Raw genomic sequence first — 14,455 nt, 5'->3', positions numbered from 1 at the left:
CTTCAAAATTAACGACCCCACGTCCGAATGGGTAGCAATGCAAACACCTAAGATCATTTTCACCTTCTGTTCCAATGAAGGAGGCGATACCATCTAGAGGCCTGAGAATGAGCGGGTTTTCTTCCATCCCCAACACGATCGCAGAAAATTAGACAAGATCATTTTACTGTGTTTAAAAACACATTACAGGGGCTTCCCTGGTGGCGCAGTGGTTGAGAATCTGCCTGCTAATGCAGGGGACACGGGTTCGAGCCCTGGTCTGGGAGGATCCCACATGCCGCGGGGCAACTGGGCCCGTGAGCCACAACTGCTGAGCCTGCGTGTCTGGAGCTTGTGCTCCGCGACAAGAGAGGCCGCGATAGCGAGAGGCCCGCGCACCGCGATGAAGAGTGGCCCCCGCTTGCCGCAACTAGAGAAAGCCCTCGCACGAAAACTAAGAGACCCAACACAGTCATAAATAAATAAATAAATTAAATAAATAAAAAGTATTAAAAAACACATTACATAGGTCAAGTCGCCCTTGCTGGCAGAGAGTCAGATCATTAAGATGCTGATATGGCCCAAAATGTTCTTTCCCTGTCAAACTACACTCTGGGAGCTCCCCGAATCCGTTGTAACTCACTAGCAGAAAACAGTCGAGATTCTTCTCGGGAGCCACAAATAAATCTCAGCTGGTGCTCGAAATTGGGGCATGGCACAAAGAAGGCTCTCCCTCTCTTCCTGCTTGCATGCCCCACCTCTGGCATCTGCTGTCTCCCGGCCCCCCTGCCCAGCCAGCCCTAATTAAGCCTGTTGTCCCCACCCTCAGGTTTAGCTCTGCCCCATTTAACAGTCTGCTGTGAGCATTTTCCATCATAAAAGTCGTTGAAGACATTTTCAATGGCTGTATCATAGTCCACTGTATGGCCACGGCATAATGTAACCATTCCCACATCGTGGGACATCTGAGCTTGTCTTGCAGCCAAATTAGGATGAGACGAAGCTGCCACTGGGACGTCTGTGCAGCCTCGGTGCCACCAGCCTTTCCGGAGAGGAAGTGCTTGGCACGTCGGTCAGGAAAGTACAGCCAGAAATCTCCAAATTCACCTCTCTCACTCACCCTCGACGTCCAGGAGAGGAGAGGGAAGACCCTTCCTGCAGATAGATCCCTGGCCTCTGCAGGCCTGGGTCAGCTGAACTTCCAGCTGATCCTGTATCCACCACACCTCAACTCTGGAGGCGGAATTTGCTTCTTCATCTTCCCTAAATAGTTGTAAAAGACAATCGATCACCAGGATTCAGATGCGTGGGGAACGTGAACCGGGCTTGGGTATGGCTGAGCCCACACATTCCAGGTGGCCCTCTGGGACAGTGGCTCCCCTCCAGGGGACCCCTGGCTATGTCTGGAGACAGTCTGGGTTGTCACAGCTAAGTGGGGAGTACTATTGGTATGTCGTGGGTAGAGGCCAGGGATACTGCTAAACATCCTACAATGTACAGACAGATCCCCAAACAATTATCCAACTCGAAATGTCAACCGTTGCAAGGATGAGCAACCCTGCCCTAGAGTGAGATCAGGGTCCCAGCCTAGCTCCCACTGGGAGCCTGAGAGCTGATGGGGATCATCCAGAAGGCTTGAGTCCAAGTCATACCAGCAACCGCAGAGCAGGACGAGGGAGAAGGGAGGAACAGACATTCTGGGAACCAAAGGCTCACTCTGTCAGGCAGACGGTGGTTTTATTTACAAGCATGACATCTGGGGCATCATCCTTGCCCTACCTGGGATTCCTAATTCCAGAGCCAGGTCACAGATGGACTTCAGTCACAGTTTTGCCAAGGCGTCTCTGGGGGTGGCCCTGAGGACTGCTGTCTCCCAAAGGGATCCACAGAGAACACCCCTCACCCCAGAGCATCCTACGCACAGCTATGAAGCCCCACGCCAGTCATACGCCCCCTCCCTGCCACACCATCAGTAGCTCCCTCTTACCCACCGAGAAACATCTGGACTTGGAGGCGGGCATCCAAGGCCCGTTGCAGTTTGTCCCCGTCCTACCTTTCACATGGCACTGCGGAGCCCTGCACTCTGGGCGGGCTGGCTGCCCTCCCACTACCTCACCCCTGCCCAGCCACTGCCTAGTTTTACGATGCACTCCTCACGCCCCTCCTCTGCCCGCTGACACGGCCCCACATCCTCCAGCTCTAACCCTTCCGAAACGTTGCAGCCCTCCTACCGAAGCCTCCCTCCAAGCCTCCTTCATCCCCATCAGGCACTGACCTTCCTCTGCTGTATGTCGGAATCACCCAATTCCTGTCTTAGCCCTTCTTCAGGGGTGAGCTCTATCTCATGGGGGATCTGGCACCCCCCCCATAAGTGTCAGTGCATGTGTTTGGCCCCCGTCCCACCAGTATGTCCTGCCAAGACCTGCTTTCAACTTGAAAGCTGGAAATCGTGACTCTACTCCTCACAGCTGCAACGTTCTGTGGATCTAAACAATGGGACTCGAGGAAACAGCCACTGTCCCTGCCCCATCTGTCGACAATACAGGGGAGGCCAGGATAGGCGCCAAGCTGTCAGCACAGATCCTGACGCCTGTAGGGCAAAGGCCATTTCTGAGAACGCTGGACGCCCTTTCGTCCTTGTTCTGACCTCAACAGTTCGCAGCATCACTGCCCAGAGCCAAGCAAGGAACCTGTCCTTGAAACGCATCTCGAGGGGAGACGTACAAAATGCAAAGGTGCAAAACGGCATAAGCTACCAACAACCCTCAGGTATCTTTTGGCACACGCTGCAAAGTGAGATTGCAGCGACCTGGATTTCTGTCAGTAAATCTGAAGAATGGCTGGAAATAGGAGTTGAAGAGTTTAAAGTCTTCAAGTTCTGTGTCTGTAACCACAAGGCAGAATTCTCTGGGCCCTTGTGGGCTGCCCCAGGGGAGGCCTCCCCAGAATAGCGGGCCGTCTACCTGGGACGCTGCTTTGAAGTCATCCTCTCCAAAAGAAGAGGCACGAGGATGCCTTGCTCCCCTCTCATGCAGAGCTGGTGGGGCGTAAAATTAACACAACCTTTGCCGAGGGCAGCATGGCGAAGTTTACCCACAGGACAAGGACAGACGGCCTTTGACCTGGCACCTCCTAAGAATTTGATCTGGCAGGTCCGCCACTGACACAGAACGACCCACCCACAAAGACAGTCATCACAGCCTTGTTTGTAAAAGCAAAAGACTGGAAACAACCTAAACGCTTAACAGCGGGGCGTTGGTCATAGGACATCCATGTAATTGAATAAAAGAGTGGGAAAGCGCTCTCTGTGCCAATGTGGAGCAACATTGTGGAGAGAGAGGAGGGGATTGTGGGGCAGAGCAGTGCGTGTGGCTCGTTACCATCCGTGGGGTTTGTAAAGGCATCGTGACTCTGTAAAGGAACAACCACTTGAATATTCATAGAATCTCTCTGAGAGCGGCTGGCCGAGGTCAGGTCCGTCAGCTGCGTCCAAGGAAGGACACTGAGTGGACGACACACAGGAGTGAGAGGAAGACTTTCCCCTCGACCCCCTTTGGTGTCTTTTTACTGTGTTCCACGTGAGCATGTTATCTATTGAAAATAATTTAAAGCATCAAAGAGGCAGAGCCGTGATGCTGTCCGCTCCCTTTCCTCTTGTTTCTTTTCCTGTCTCCTGTCTCCTCCGGCTAACTCGCCTGTCCCCTTCCCCCGCCGATGTCACACCGAGAGGCAGCAGCATGAAAAGCACGGGGCGTGGTGTCGAGAGTGGGATGTAAAGCCCGTCGCTCTGTGCCTGCGTGTGAGAGCTCTCGCTCCTGCAAACCTGCACCGGCTCCGCAGCAAGCAGGGGTCAGACTATCCCCGCTCACGGAGCGCTGGGAGGATCAGAGCCGACCACCAGTGGGAAGCCTGCAACCCAGCGCCCGGCACGCAGGAATACGCCTCTGTGTCTGCTGACCGGGAGGCTGGCCTTCAGCAGGCCCGGACCAGCTGAGTTCCTCTGATTCCAGCGGGCGGCCCTCCAGGGAGCCGCTCGGAACTGCAGGTGTGAAGGAAGCCCAGACAGGGCGGCTTGCTTCCCTGCTGGGCAAGCAGGTGTCCCTGCCATCTCTACTGGCTCTGCTCCCACCAGGGGGAGAGGGGAGGAAGGGGTCCCCAGGCCAGATGTCTGTGAATCAACAAACAGTCTTTTCGGCTCCCAGAATTGTGTCTCATGAGCCCTGATGCCTAAGACATCCTTGGCAGTGGCTTTGGAAATGCCGGAGATGTCAGAGAGCCACTTCAAAGGCCGTGACTGTGCAAGAGGGAAGCGAGTAGGAGAAAGGCTTTGTCTCCCCCCGCCTCCAAGGGAAGCATCTCAAGAGGGCTGAGAGCACGGCAGCTCCCTGTAGGTCGGGGCCCCATGGAGGGAGTGCTTCTTTGTGTCCAACTACATGTGCTTTCGCTGAGGCCCACGTCCTATACCCGTCTAACAACCAGCAGGCTACGGAGCTAAGCAGAGTTCAAATCCTGGATCTCCCCCTTCCTGGCTGTGTGACCTCGGGCAGAATGCCCAAGTTCTCTGTTTCCTCACCTGCAAAATGCAGTTAATCAGAGCACCTATGGTTGTCAAGAGGATTAAATGGGTTAACACATGTAAAGTTGGAACGGAACCTGGAATAAATGATCAATGCCTGTTAGCTTCTGTTGATAAATATCATCGTTGCCAAGGCCCTCCTCTCTCCTAGCCCTGCTCTGTTACACTGCCACGTACCACAGTCCCATCAAGGCTACTGAACCCCAGCACATCGGAGCAGCCCCAAATCCCAGCCTACTGCCACCCGGGGCCATTTCCAGGGCCACAGCATCCAGCCCAATTTGGAGACCACGGGTCTCCAGCCCCAGCTCTCAAAGCTCTTTGGGCGGCCCGCCGGTCCCGCCAGCCTCGCTTCACACCCCGTCCCCGGTCCTGCTTTGTGCAAGCCCCACGTGGCCTTGATCAACATTTCCCACCCTGGAGCTGGCATGCAATGCAGGGACAGTGGCCTTTGGTGCCCAGCCCGGCCCCTGCACAGAACCACACTCCACTCCTCAGCCCAGGCTGAACCAAAGGTACATGAGTGACTACAGCCCCCGAAGTCAGATTCATGGCCCAACGCTGTCAGCGCAAATAACAGAAAATCTGCACTCCCCAAGTCCCGAGCCAGCATCTTCCTGCTTCCAAACCAAGTCAATTTAACATCTGACACTTGTGCCAAGAGCTCACGTCGGGAAAGGCACGATTCTTTCAGCTTTACAACCTTCTCTGACAACTCCCCACCCAGCCCCGGATCACCTCGTTAGCGGGCTCCCTGCTGGCGTCCTCGGCGACTCTGCTGCATCATCGCCCGCCGCCCTCCCGGACCTCCCTCCTCGGCTCCCACCCAGGCTCCGAGGACAGACAGCCGCAGCCCCACACGGGCGCCTGCCCCTCCCTGAGACCACCACTCCGGCTGGATGGTTAAAGGGCAGGGCTGTGAGATCATAATTGCTCTTACTTTCTGGGAACAAAATCCCGAACACGTCTCCACAGTTACGTTGGCCTGTACCAGGGAGTCGGGGAAGGCGTGTGTGACGTTCTCCAGCAGTCGGAAGCAGCCCCGGTACGTGACGGTCCTTCCTGCGGGGAAGGAAATGGGGTTCCGGTGAGAAATGGTGCCCACCGTTCTTGGTGCCTGTCACAGAGGAAAACGGTGGCTTCAGATGCCGAAACAGGTGGAAATACACTCAGGAAAGGCAGATTTCCAATCAGAGAGGGCAAACTGCCCGTAGAGGCTGTGGTCAAGCCAAGCTCCCGAGAGAAACCAGGCACCAGAGCTTTCGTTAGCCTTGGTCGCCAGGGTCACCGACAAACGACCATTTGGCTGAAGCTTCTGAACTCATGTCTTGCTTCTCCCGTCAGCCCTCGGGGGACAGTATGCATCCTCTCCTCCTCCTTCCCTCTCTCCCTTCCTTCCTTCCTTCCTTCCACAAATCGGGATTGTGCATCCATTCTGTGCTAGATTCTGCACTAGGTGACCCAAGAGATTGATACTCTGGAAAACTCTGTCCTACCCACGTACACACGAAAAGAAAAGTCGATTTGGAAACCTGAAATCCTGCCACACTCCCTCTTGTTGTGCCGTCGAGTCACACCACTACTTTGCTTTCTCTCTGATCTTGAACTCCCGCCAGATTCTAGGAATACTCCTCAAGCCCGTGGTACACAGGCTGCCAGGTTGTTCTACAGACCTTCTGGTGGAGAAGTTTAGTTCCCTACTTGGCTTCCTTGGTGTGGGGACAAACCTTCTGGAATGTTCCGGCACCAACTGTTCCTATTTCCTCCAGACTCCTCAGAGTTTCTCTGGATGGCGTCCTGATTCTCATCCCATGCTCCTTTTAACACAACATCTCCTGGGGCTCAGCATCTCTCCCGGTTCTCTCCGCCTGCCACACCTCGTGGAGAGAGCAGAAACCCTCTCTCCAGCCGGCACTATGGCGGGAGGCTCTCTCCACGCAAAACTGCAAAGCAGGACCAAACTCTGGGCCCGGAAGCCCATCCTATCGACCATGGCAGCAGTGGTCTGGGCGTCAGGGCATGGACCTATCAGGGCACAGATGAAGGATAGCAGCCTGGTGCTGGGAAAACAGTACAGGCAGAGCAGCCTAACGGCCTGGGATCAAGCCCCGGCACTGCCAGGGACTCAGTCAGCAATCTGGGCGTGTCATGGACTCAGAGACTCTCCATTTTCTCACCTAAGTAACGCCTGGCAGCTAGAGTTGTTCTGAGGAATGACATGTACCCACACGCCAGCCCCCATGGGGCTGCATCTCCCAGAGCCACCTTCCTGCCCTGGATTTTGGTGCAAGGGCCTGGGGTGATGACTTGTGCAGGACCCACAGAACTCCGTCCTGTCCTGTGGCATGACCAGGCCCCCAAAGGACAAAATATCTAGACGGACTGGGCTGTGGTCCTCGGTCAGCTGCACGGGGGTGGGACAGACTCCAGGGAGACAGGCTCCGGGGCACACGGCAAGGGAGGTGAGCAGGACAGGCAGGGCGAGTGGGGTGATAGTGTCCCGGTGAGTACCTCCCTGTGGCCTGGGTCACCCCAATGCTCCCCACACCCAGCCCTGACCCTGACACACAGCAGGTGCCCAACATGTGCTGACAGAATAAGGAATTGGACACGACAGCGCAGGTGAGGGCGCGGCATAAGCTGTAACAGGTCAGTGATACAAGACGCTGCTAGAAGTGCAGCGTCAGCTGCCTCTAGACTTCACCGCCGTGACTGTCGGGGAAGAGGCTGTCACCCAGGGCAGCCCATTCCACTCCCTACTCCCCCGCTCCCCAGGTGACAGCTCCAGGGGCACTTAGGGCAGAAGGACACCTGCGAGATAGAGCCACTGATGACTTGCTCTGCACCTCCCTCTGATCCCAGCCCGCGGAGCACCTTCACGGGTCTGACCCCTGTGAGAGCTCCTTGCCAGCGAGAAGCTCAAATCTCAGATGGCCGGTCACCTGGTCACCTCTTGACAGAGATCCTGTTGGTTCATGCCCTCGAGAAGGGAGCAGGCAGGCAAAGGTCAGCCGTGCAGCCTCCACAGCCTGCCAGAAGGGGAGGCTGTTAAACCGTTTCAACATTAACTACGACAACAGGTCTAGCCGACTTGAGATCTCAGGCTGGCTTGAATGACTGGACCATCTGACCCTTAACCAGTGGGCAACCTAGAGCCAAATACTGATCTCTAAGAGTCGGTGGCTGAGCAGGCAGGACGAGCTGCCGGGGCAGCCCAGAGCCCACATACAGGCCTGATCCTCCTGGCGGGCAGGGCTGAGGAGTCAGGGGATCTAATGTTGTTTGAACCCAGGAAAGTCAAAGGTCCAAGAAGCCCTCCTGGAGCAGTTTGGTCCTCGGGAAGCCCATGTGGATGCCCAGATGACAGGGCAGGACCTGATACATCCATGTACCATGGCAAACTGCTGAGCCCGCACAGGGCCTGGCACAGAGTAGGTGTCAATGAGTATCTGTTGGGTTAATGGCTCATTAGTGAATCCGTAGAGTGTGTTGTCAGGGTCTCCACCCCTGTCCCCATTCCCCCATCTGGAGCCCTGGTTCCCAGACAATCCTGTCTGAATATAGGAAGCACCGGAATAGCCTAGCTGGCCGGGTCTGAGCACTGAGCCACTCTCCCCATCACTCTGACCCCATAGATGGCAGCCAGTGTTGGCTTTGAAGCTCACCCATGCTTCTCTGAGCTGGGCTTCTGGACTGCTTAGCAAACTCCTTCGTCACTAGGAAAGCTCTCCCAGAAACCCCTCTGCAGTCTTCGCTTCTGACCTGACACCTTTCTCTGGGCTCTGTCCAGTTCTTGAAACTAATCCGTCAGCTCTCCTGGAGCCCTGCTCCATGGCCAGAGGTGGCTGAGCTCGTGAGCTGACGTTCCTGGATGCTGGGCTGTGCCTCTACCATCTGCAGTGTCGCACTTGCCAGTGGTGGGCGGAGGTCTCCCACGCTCTGACTTCTTCCCAGCCTGGCCCCTCCCAGTCAGGAAGAGGATGGCTCCCCACATATGCCAATGTACACAGCCATATTATTTTATAAAAGGGCCTTTTATAGTTCCATCAAGTGGATCTGCAGCTCATCTTGCAATGAGGACAGATCTGAGTTTCACAAACATCTAGCTGGGCCCCCCTCAGTTGTCATCTCTGTTTGATAGCACTTTCAGGTGAAATCCTGGGAGGTTCAGTCTTGCTGTTTGATGCATCAGCTTACTCTCCCTCCTGGTTGATTATTTCCTCCTGAGTTCTATAATTTTGAATTGTAAACTCATCTTCAGTGAGAATTTATCTACAGGAACTCTTTACGCCTGGGTTGGTGGCACAGCTCCCAAGAGAGAATTTTGCATTTGCCTCTGTTGGTACCTCCAGATGGCCCAGAGCCAAATTTCATGTCGGAGCTTTCAGGACCAGGCAGACAGCAGAAATCTGAACCTCAAAACTCATGCAGGTCTGCAATTATAAACTCTTAGGTTATAAATTCTTAGGAAATTTTTTTTTCACCCGAAGCTCAGGTCAAAACAGACAAGTTTTTCTATTTCTGGTAGGTGTTTTTTTTTTTTTAATCTAAAATTTCACTGATTTATACTTCAGTGAAATTGGATCCAACTATACACAGAAGTTTCAATCCAACTCCCTACCCTGAGAGGCTCAAAGCCTCCTTTTCTGTCCTCTGTGGACAGGAAAACCTAAGCCGTGTGATCACCAAGACCAGCAACTTCCCCTGGCGGAGACCCAGAGCTACACAGCAGCCTTGATTACCTTCATCTCACCACTGTGATTCCTAGTTCCCACTTCTTTCCTGGAGCCAGGGATTTCCTTACTTTCTTGTTAGTTCAGCTGTGCCTTTAAAGCAATTTTACCCAACATTTCTAGGTGTTTCATAGCTAGGAAACATTCAGACTACCTGGTCTGCCCCATTGCTAGAAATCAAAGTCTGCCTCTGCACTTCACAAACTAGACTGGAACCCAGAGAGGGGAAGCCAACTGCCTGAGGCCACACAGCATGTCTGAGACACACCTAGACCTAGGCCCTGGGCCTCCTGATCAGTTTCTCTCTCCTGTAGAGGATAAGGAAAGCTGTGCCTCGGTCACGAGCTCGAGTGAACTTCGGCTATAACCCCACACCCCTGCCGCGAGCCTGTCTGGGGAAGGTGGTGAGGAAGGGAGAGCACAGGTTCGGCCCCACGTGGTTTGGATGAGGGGCTGCAGATGCGGGGGTGGCGGCAGAGCAGGGGACAGACGGGCACACTCACGCTTCCTGGAGCCGGGCTGCAGCTGCTCTACGCGGTACACGGAGAGACGGCCCACGCCCCCGCACACGGAGCTCTTCTCCCCTTTGCACTCGTGGTTACACTCTTCTGGCCCCATGCTCACTGCTGGGAGCCGGTTTCCACAGTAGCATTCGGCCCCGGCCTCCAAGCCGGCATAGACGTAGGACCTGCAGGCAGAGCGGGGCCTGGGATGAGTCCCGACCTTGGCCCAGGGCACTGAGGTCTGGATCCAGGAATGGCGGCTGGGTCTGGGGCCAGGCTAAGGGTGAGTCCTGGCATTGCAGGAAGTGAACCCCGGGTCTCCTGACACTGAGCCCAGAGCTCTTTCCATAACCCCCTGCCGTCCCGTCAGTAAACGTTCTTTGTTCCAGACAACTGGGATCTGATCGGTCGAGCTCTGCTTACACTATGACAGCCAACTGGAAGCCGACGCATCACCTCAGGGACACCACTTCCACTTTCTGGACCTCAGTTCCAGTGGAGCTGATGGTCAGGGTCCCACACTTACCGCTCAGCGCACGCATTCTGGCAGTGGGAGACGGTCATCTTTCTCAAGTCAAAAAACACAGCCCCCTTCAGAGTTCTCTCCTGGCCGTCGTCACTGAAGCATCCCATGTATGTGCCTGCAGGCGGGGAAGAAGAGCGGAGACTCAGAGGCCCCGGGGAGAGGGAAGATGACCCTTGGCATTGCCCTTCCTGGCTAAGGCTCTTTGCAGAGACGCCCAGGGGATGAGGCTGCGGTCCAAGCCTCCCTGAAGCGCCTCTGGACACTTCCACATTGTTCTCTTCCTCCCCCTTTCCGTAGTTAATGGCCCACTGTCCCTCCAGACACCCTGCCGGGAGCCTGGCATCAGCCAGAACACAACTTTCTTCCACTGACCCTCACCCACCGAGTCTGGCTGGTTTAAGTGCTTCCCCTGGACCCCTCTCCTCTCCATCCCTTCCCTTCCTAGGCTGGAAAAGGCCTCTCTGCCTCCACAAATGTCTCGCTAGGCAGGTTCTGTCACCTCCTTGTGATCCAGAGGGAAGAAATGAGTTATGGAAAGTCTGATCTTAGCTAACATAAAGATCTTGCAAACAGGGAGAGTTATTTCAAGAAGAAAATCTGCCACCCCAGGAGGGAGTAAGCCCCCATCACTGCAGGTGTGTAAGCAGCAGCGGTTAACATGTAAGAGAGCTGTCCTGCGCGGGAATCATGAGGACCAAGGGACAGCTGAGCCCTCCCCAGTCCGGGCATCTCTGGTACATCCCCGCAAAGGGACACTAGGGGACAAGACTCCACAAAGCAGTGACAGTGTTGACCCAACCGTGCACATGTCAATGGGAAACAGCCCTGACCTGTCACCCCAGAGAGGGAGCTGCCTCCCAGAAATGCACAGCGAAGCCTGGAGAACTCGAGCACTAAGCAAGTGTGTCAGGTGTGTAAATGTCATGTGCATCGCAGCGCGTTGAAGGAACTGTGCGTTGGGAGTTTGCAAACACGCCATCACATAGTCCGAGCTGTGAATGCACACCCACAATAGCTGTGCCGAGATCTGGATCAGGCACCCGTGATAAAGATGCTGCTCGTCTCCAGGGGAACGTCTACACTCAGTTCCAGGATGTCTCAAGTGGCGCCTGAGCAGTACACTGCAGCCTCCGGAAATTAGGCTGTCTCTGGGAAGCAGCACGCCCAAGGCCTCCCAACAGCCTGCCAGCTCCCAAACGGCTTTGCGGGGAGGAGTCACGATCTCATCCACCAGTCCAGGAGCTCCCTGATCCGGCGAGACTGGTTTTCACTGCTGCCAAGAACCTGGCCCAAAGCAGAAGCTCAGGGCCGCCTGCTGAGTGGTTTGGAGGAGTGGGTCTGCCAGCCTTCATTCCTGGGGCCCAAATCAGGGAGTGATTTTCCTGGGTGTGAACACCACACTTAAATCCATCTCTGACCTTGACTAAATCACTTCAACATTCTGTGCCTCAGTTTCCTCAACTTTCAAATGGATAAATGCAACCCACCACCCCATCCAAGCTCATTTCTCTTGCCACATGTGGACATGTCCCTGCTCCCTCCTGCATGTCCACACTTTACTTCCTACCCGTCCTTGACAACTTACAGCCCTGACCACTCCAGCCCACCATGGCCTCTCCTTTCTCTGAATTGTCACATTGAGCGTCTGAAAAATTTGCTGTCACTCAAATCCTTATCATTAACTGTTGTTGTTAAAAATCGTGTACACCTGTGTATCCTGTCTCTGTACCATGACTTAAGGCTCACTGAGGGCAGGGACCACACCTTCCCCTTAGCTGGTGACTCACCAGGCAGGGTCAGGCACGATGCCAACAGTGGGTTAGAGCTCCTAAAACCCATACTGACATCCTGTGCGGGCTCGAGAGGGGGAGCAGAGAACCCCAATGCAAGGAGGAGCTGATCCCATTGGCTGCACCAATGTGCAATTCCCAGGGCCCCAGGTTAAGAAAGGCAAGGCAAGAGGAAGATGACCAAGATGGCGGAAGATGGGACTCTCCGCCATGCCAGGAATGGTTGAAGGCCCAGAAACCTCAGGTTAGAGGACCTGGGGCTGAGGAGAGAGCAACAGTCACCTCCTTAACGTCTGCCAAAGGGTCTCTCCCCCTTCCAGGCTCTGAACCTCTTGAGGTCGCCTTCATCGCAGATGCCCGTCGGCACACACGTGGCCACACCCAGTGTCTGTCCGTGGGCACAGGCTCCACTCCTCTACTCGGGACCCCAGACACCCAGTCCCCACGAGCTTCTCCCTCTTTATATAAATCTCAGGACTACCAAGACCAGAAAGCCTTCACCCAGGTCAGTGAGAATCAATCGCTCTCCTTAGCCTGCCTACTTAGTAAAAAAATAACTAGTATTTGAGAAATTTCTGATGTGTATTACTCAGCAAAGAAGAAATTCTATATAGCTTTCAAGTAAACATCCAAAACAAGCTCAGGGGTTGCTAAACATTTATCAGCGGTGATGGGAAATTAACCAGAAGGTTCTAAAGGTGCCTGGGCTCAAGACCCCTGAAGGCTGAGACCGGCGCATACACATTTTGCAGGGAGAGTGGGGAAACAGCCTTTGGGAACGGGCTGCCTTAGACTCAAATCCAGGCTCCACTACTATCTGACTGCGTGACCTGGCATGTGCAGCTTCCCCTTCCTGAGCCTCCACTTCCCCATCTGTAAAACGGGGATATGGTCTCATGGAATTCATGGGGTGGTTGTGAGAATTCCACGAGATAACATAGAAAGTATCTAATGCAGGCATGGCATGTAGTACGGGCTCAGTGGTGACTGTTTTTATTGTTTATATGTCATTAACAATAAACATTTTTACATGACTTTACTTCCCTGAAATGCAAAATCCTTTGTCATGAAAATGGTGATAGCACCGCTGACATCATAAGGCTGTTCAAAGATTAAATTAAATGAAATAACAGATGTACATCTAGGCACGTCACAGATGCTCGGATAAGTAACAGCTATTATTATTATGATCCTACACTTTAACCTGGGGGCTGAGTGTGATGTTGGCTCCGTACACTTTTTTTTTTTAAATTTATTTATTTTTGGCTGTGTTGGGTCTTTGTTGCTGCGCATGGGCTTTCTCTAGTTGAGGTGAGCAGGGGCTACTCTTCATTGCGGTGCACGGGCTTCTTATTGTGGTGGCTTCTCTTGCTGCAGAGCACAGGCTCTAGGCATGTGGGCTCAGTAGTTGTGGCTCCCAGGCTCTAGAGCGCAGGCTCAGTAATTGTGGCTCACGGGCTTAGTTGCTCCGCGGCATGTGGGATCTTCCCAGACCAGGGCTCGAACCCGTGTCCCCTGCATTGGCAGGCGAATTCTTAACCACTGCGCCACCAGGGAAGTCCCGGCTCCGTAAATATTAGCGGACCACATTAATAAGAGAGAAAGAAATGGTTTTGAGCAGTCAGGCTTGGGTTCTTCAAAAACAAGAAGAGGCTAACCAGCTACCAGCTGGCCATCGGGTGGAACTGACCGGTCTGGAGGCGACGCTCACGCCCCGCTGGTCCCCTCTCAGTTTGTAGCAAAGGCCTGAGACGCAGGCGCCTCCCCCTCTGCTTGTGAGGAGGAGGGGAGCCCTTTCTCCTGGAAAAATAATGAATGGCTTTTCTAACTCCCTGACAGAGTTAGAAAGAGAGAATGTGCAAAAAGAAAGGACTTCCCAGGGATGCACTGGGACACATTCTGAGACGGATTTATTACTTTCGGCTGAAACGGAGGCGATATGTTATTGTCTGTGACTCCGCATCTGCTCATTTGCACATCAAAATGGACATGCGGTGAGGCTATTAACGATGGCTTTGGAGATATTGCAATGTCTTTGCAAATTACTATCAATAAAAAACAAACTGGCTATGGAGAAGTTACTATTTTTCCCCTAGTAAACTTACTGACATTTTATTCCATTATGGATGTTGTCCAAGGTATAATGAAATGCTGAGTGATTGATGGGGCCTCCTGCGGCTTCCAAGCCCTGCCTGCCGGATCCCCTTACAGGGGAATGGCGGGCTGCCCGGGCCGCAAAGAGACGCTCTCTTTGTCTGCAACCCCAGCAGCTGTCCCGAGGGCTGGCCTGTGAGCTACTCTCCCACAGGGAGGCCCGCCTGGCTGTGCGGGGCCCACAGGGCCCCAAG

The 14,455-nt window shown here is 54.1% G+C and overlaps 1 protein-coding gene across 3 annotated transcripts in view; it reads right to left on the bottom strand.

The window, feature by feature from the left end:
- The window catches only part of WSCD1 (WSC domain containing 1), a 51,040-nt gene that overhangs the window by 22,694 nt on the left and 13,891 nt on the right, over positions 1 to 14,455 (bottom strand). For all 3 annotated transcript variants that reach the window (XM_057536393.1, XM_057536392.1, XM_057536394.1), the window contains exons 3-5: positions 10,318 to 10,432; positions 9,792 to 9,976; positions 5,496 to 5,617 (exon numbers count right to left, since the gene is read on the bottom strand). In XM_057536393.1, the coding sequence (XP_057392376.1) occupies positions 5,496 to 5,617; positions 9,792 to 9,976; positions 10,318 to 10,432 (422 nt within the window). The remainder of the gene's footprint in view (positions 1 to 5,495; positions 5,618 to 9,791; positions 9,977 to 10,317; positions 10,433 to 14,455) is intronic.

The sequence above is a fragment of the Balaenoptera acutorostrata genome, chromosome 20 (genome assembly GCF_949987535.1).
Source record: "Balaenoptera acutorostrata chromosome 20, mBalAcu1.1, whole genome shotgun sequence".
In the NCBI taxonomy this organism is placed as follows: Eukaryota; Metazoa; Chordata; class Mammalia; order Artiodactyla; family Balaenopteridae; genus Balaenoptera; species Balaenoptera acutorostrata.
This window is presented reverse-complemented; position numbering and strand designations above follow the sequence as displayed.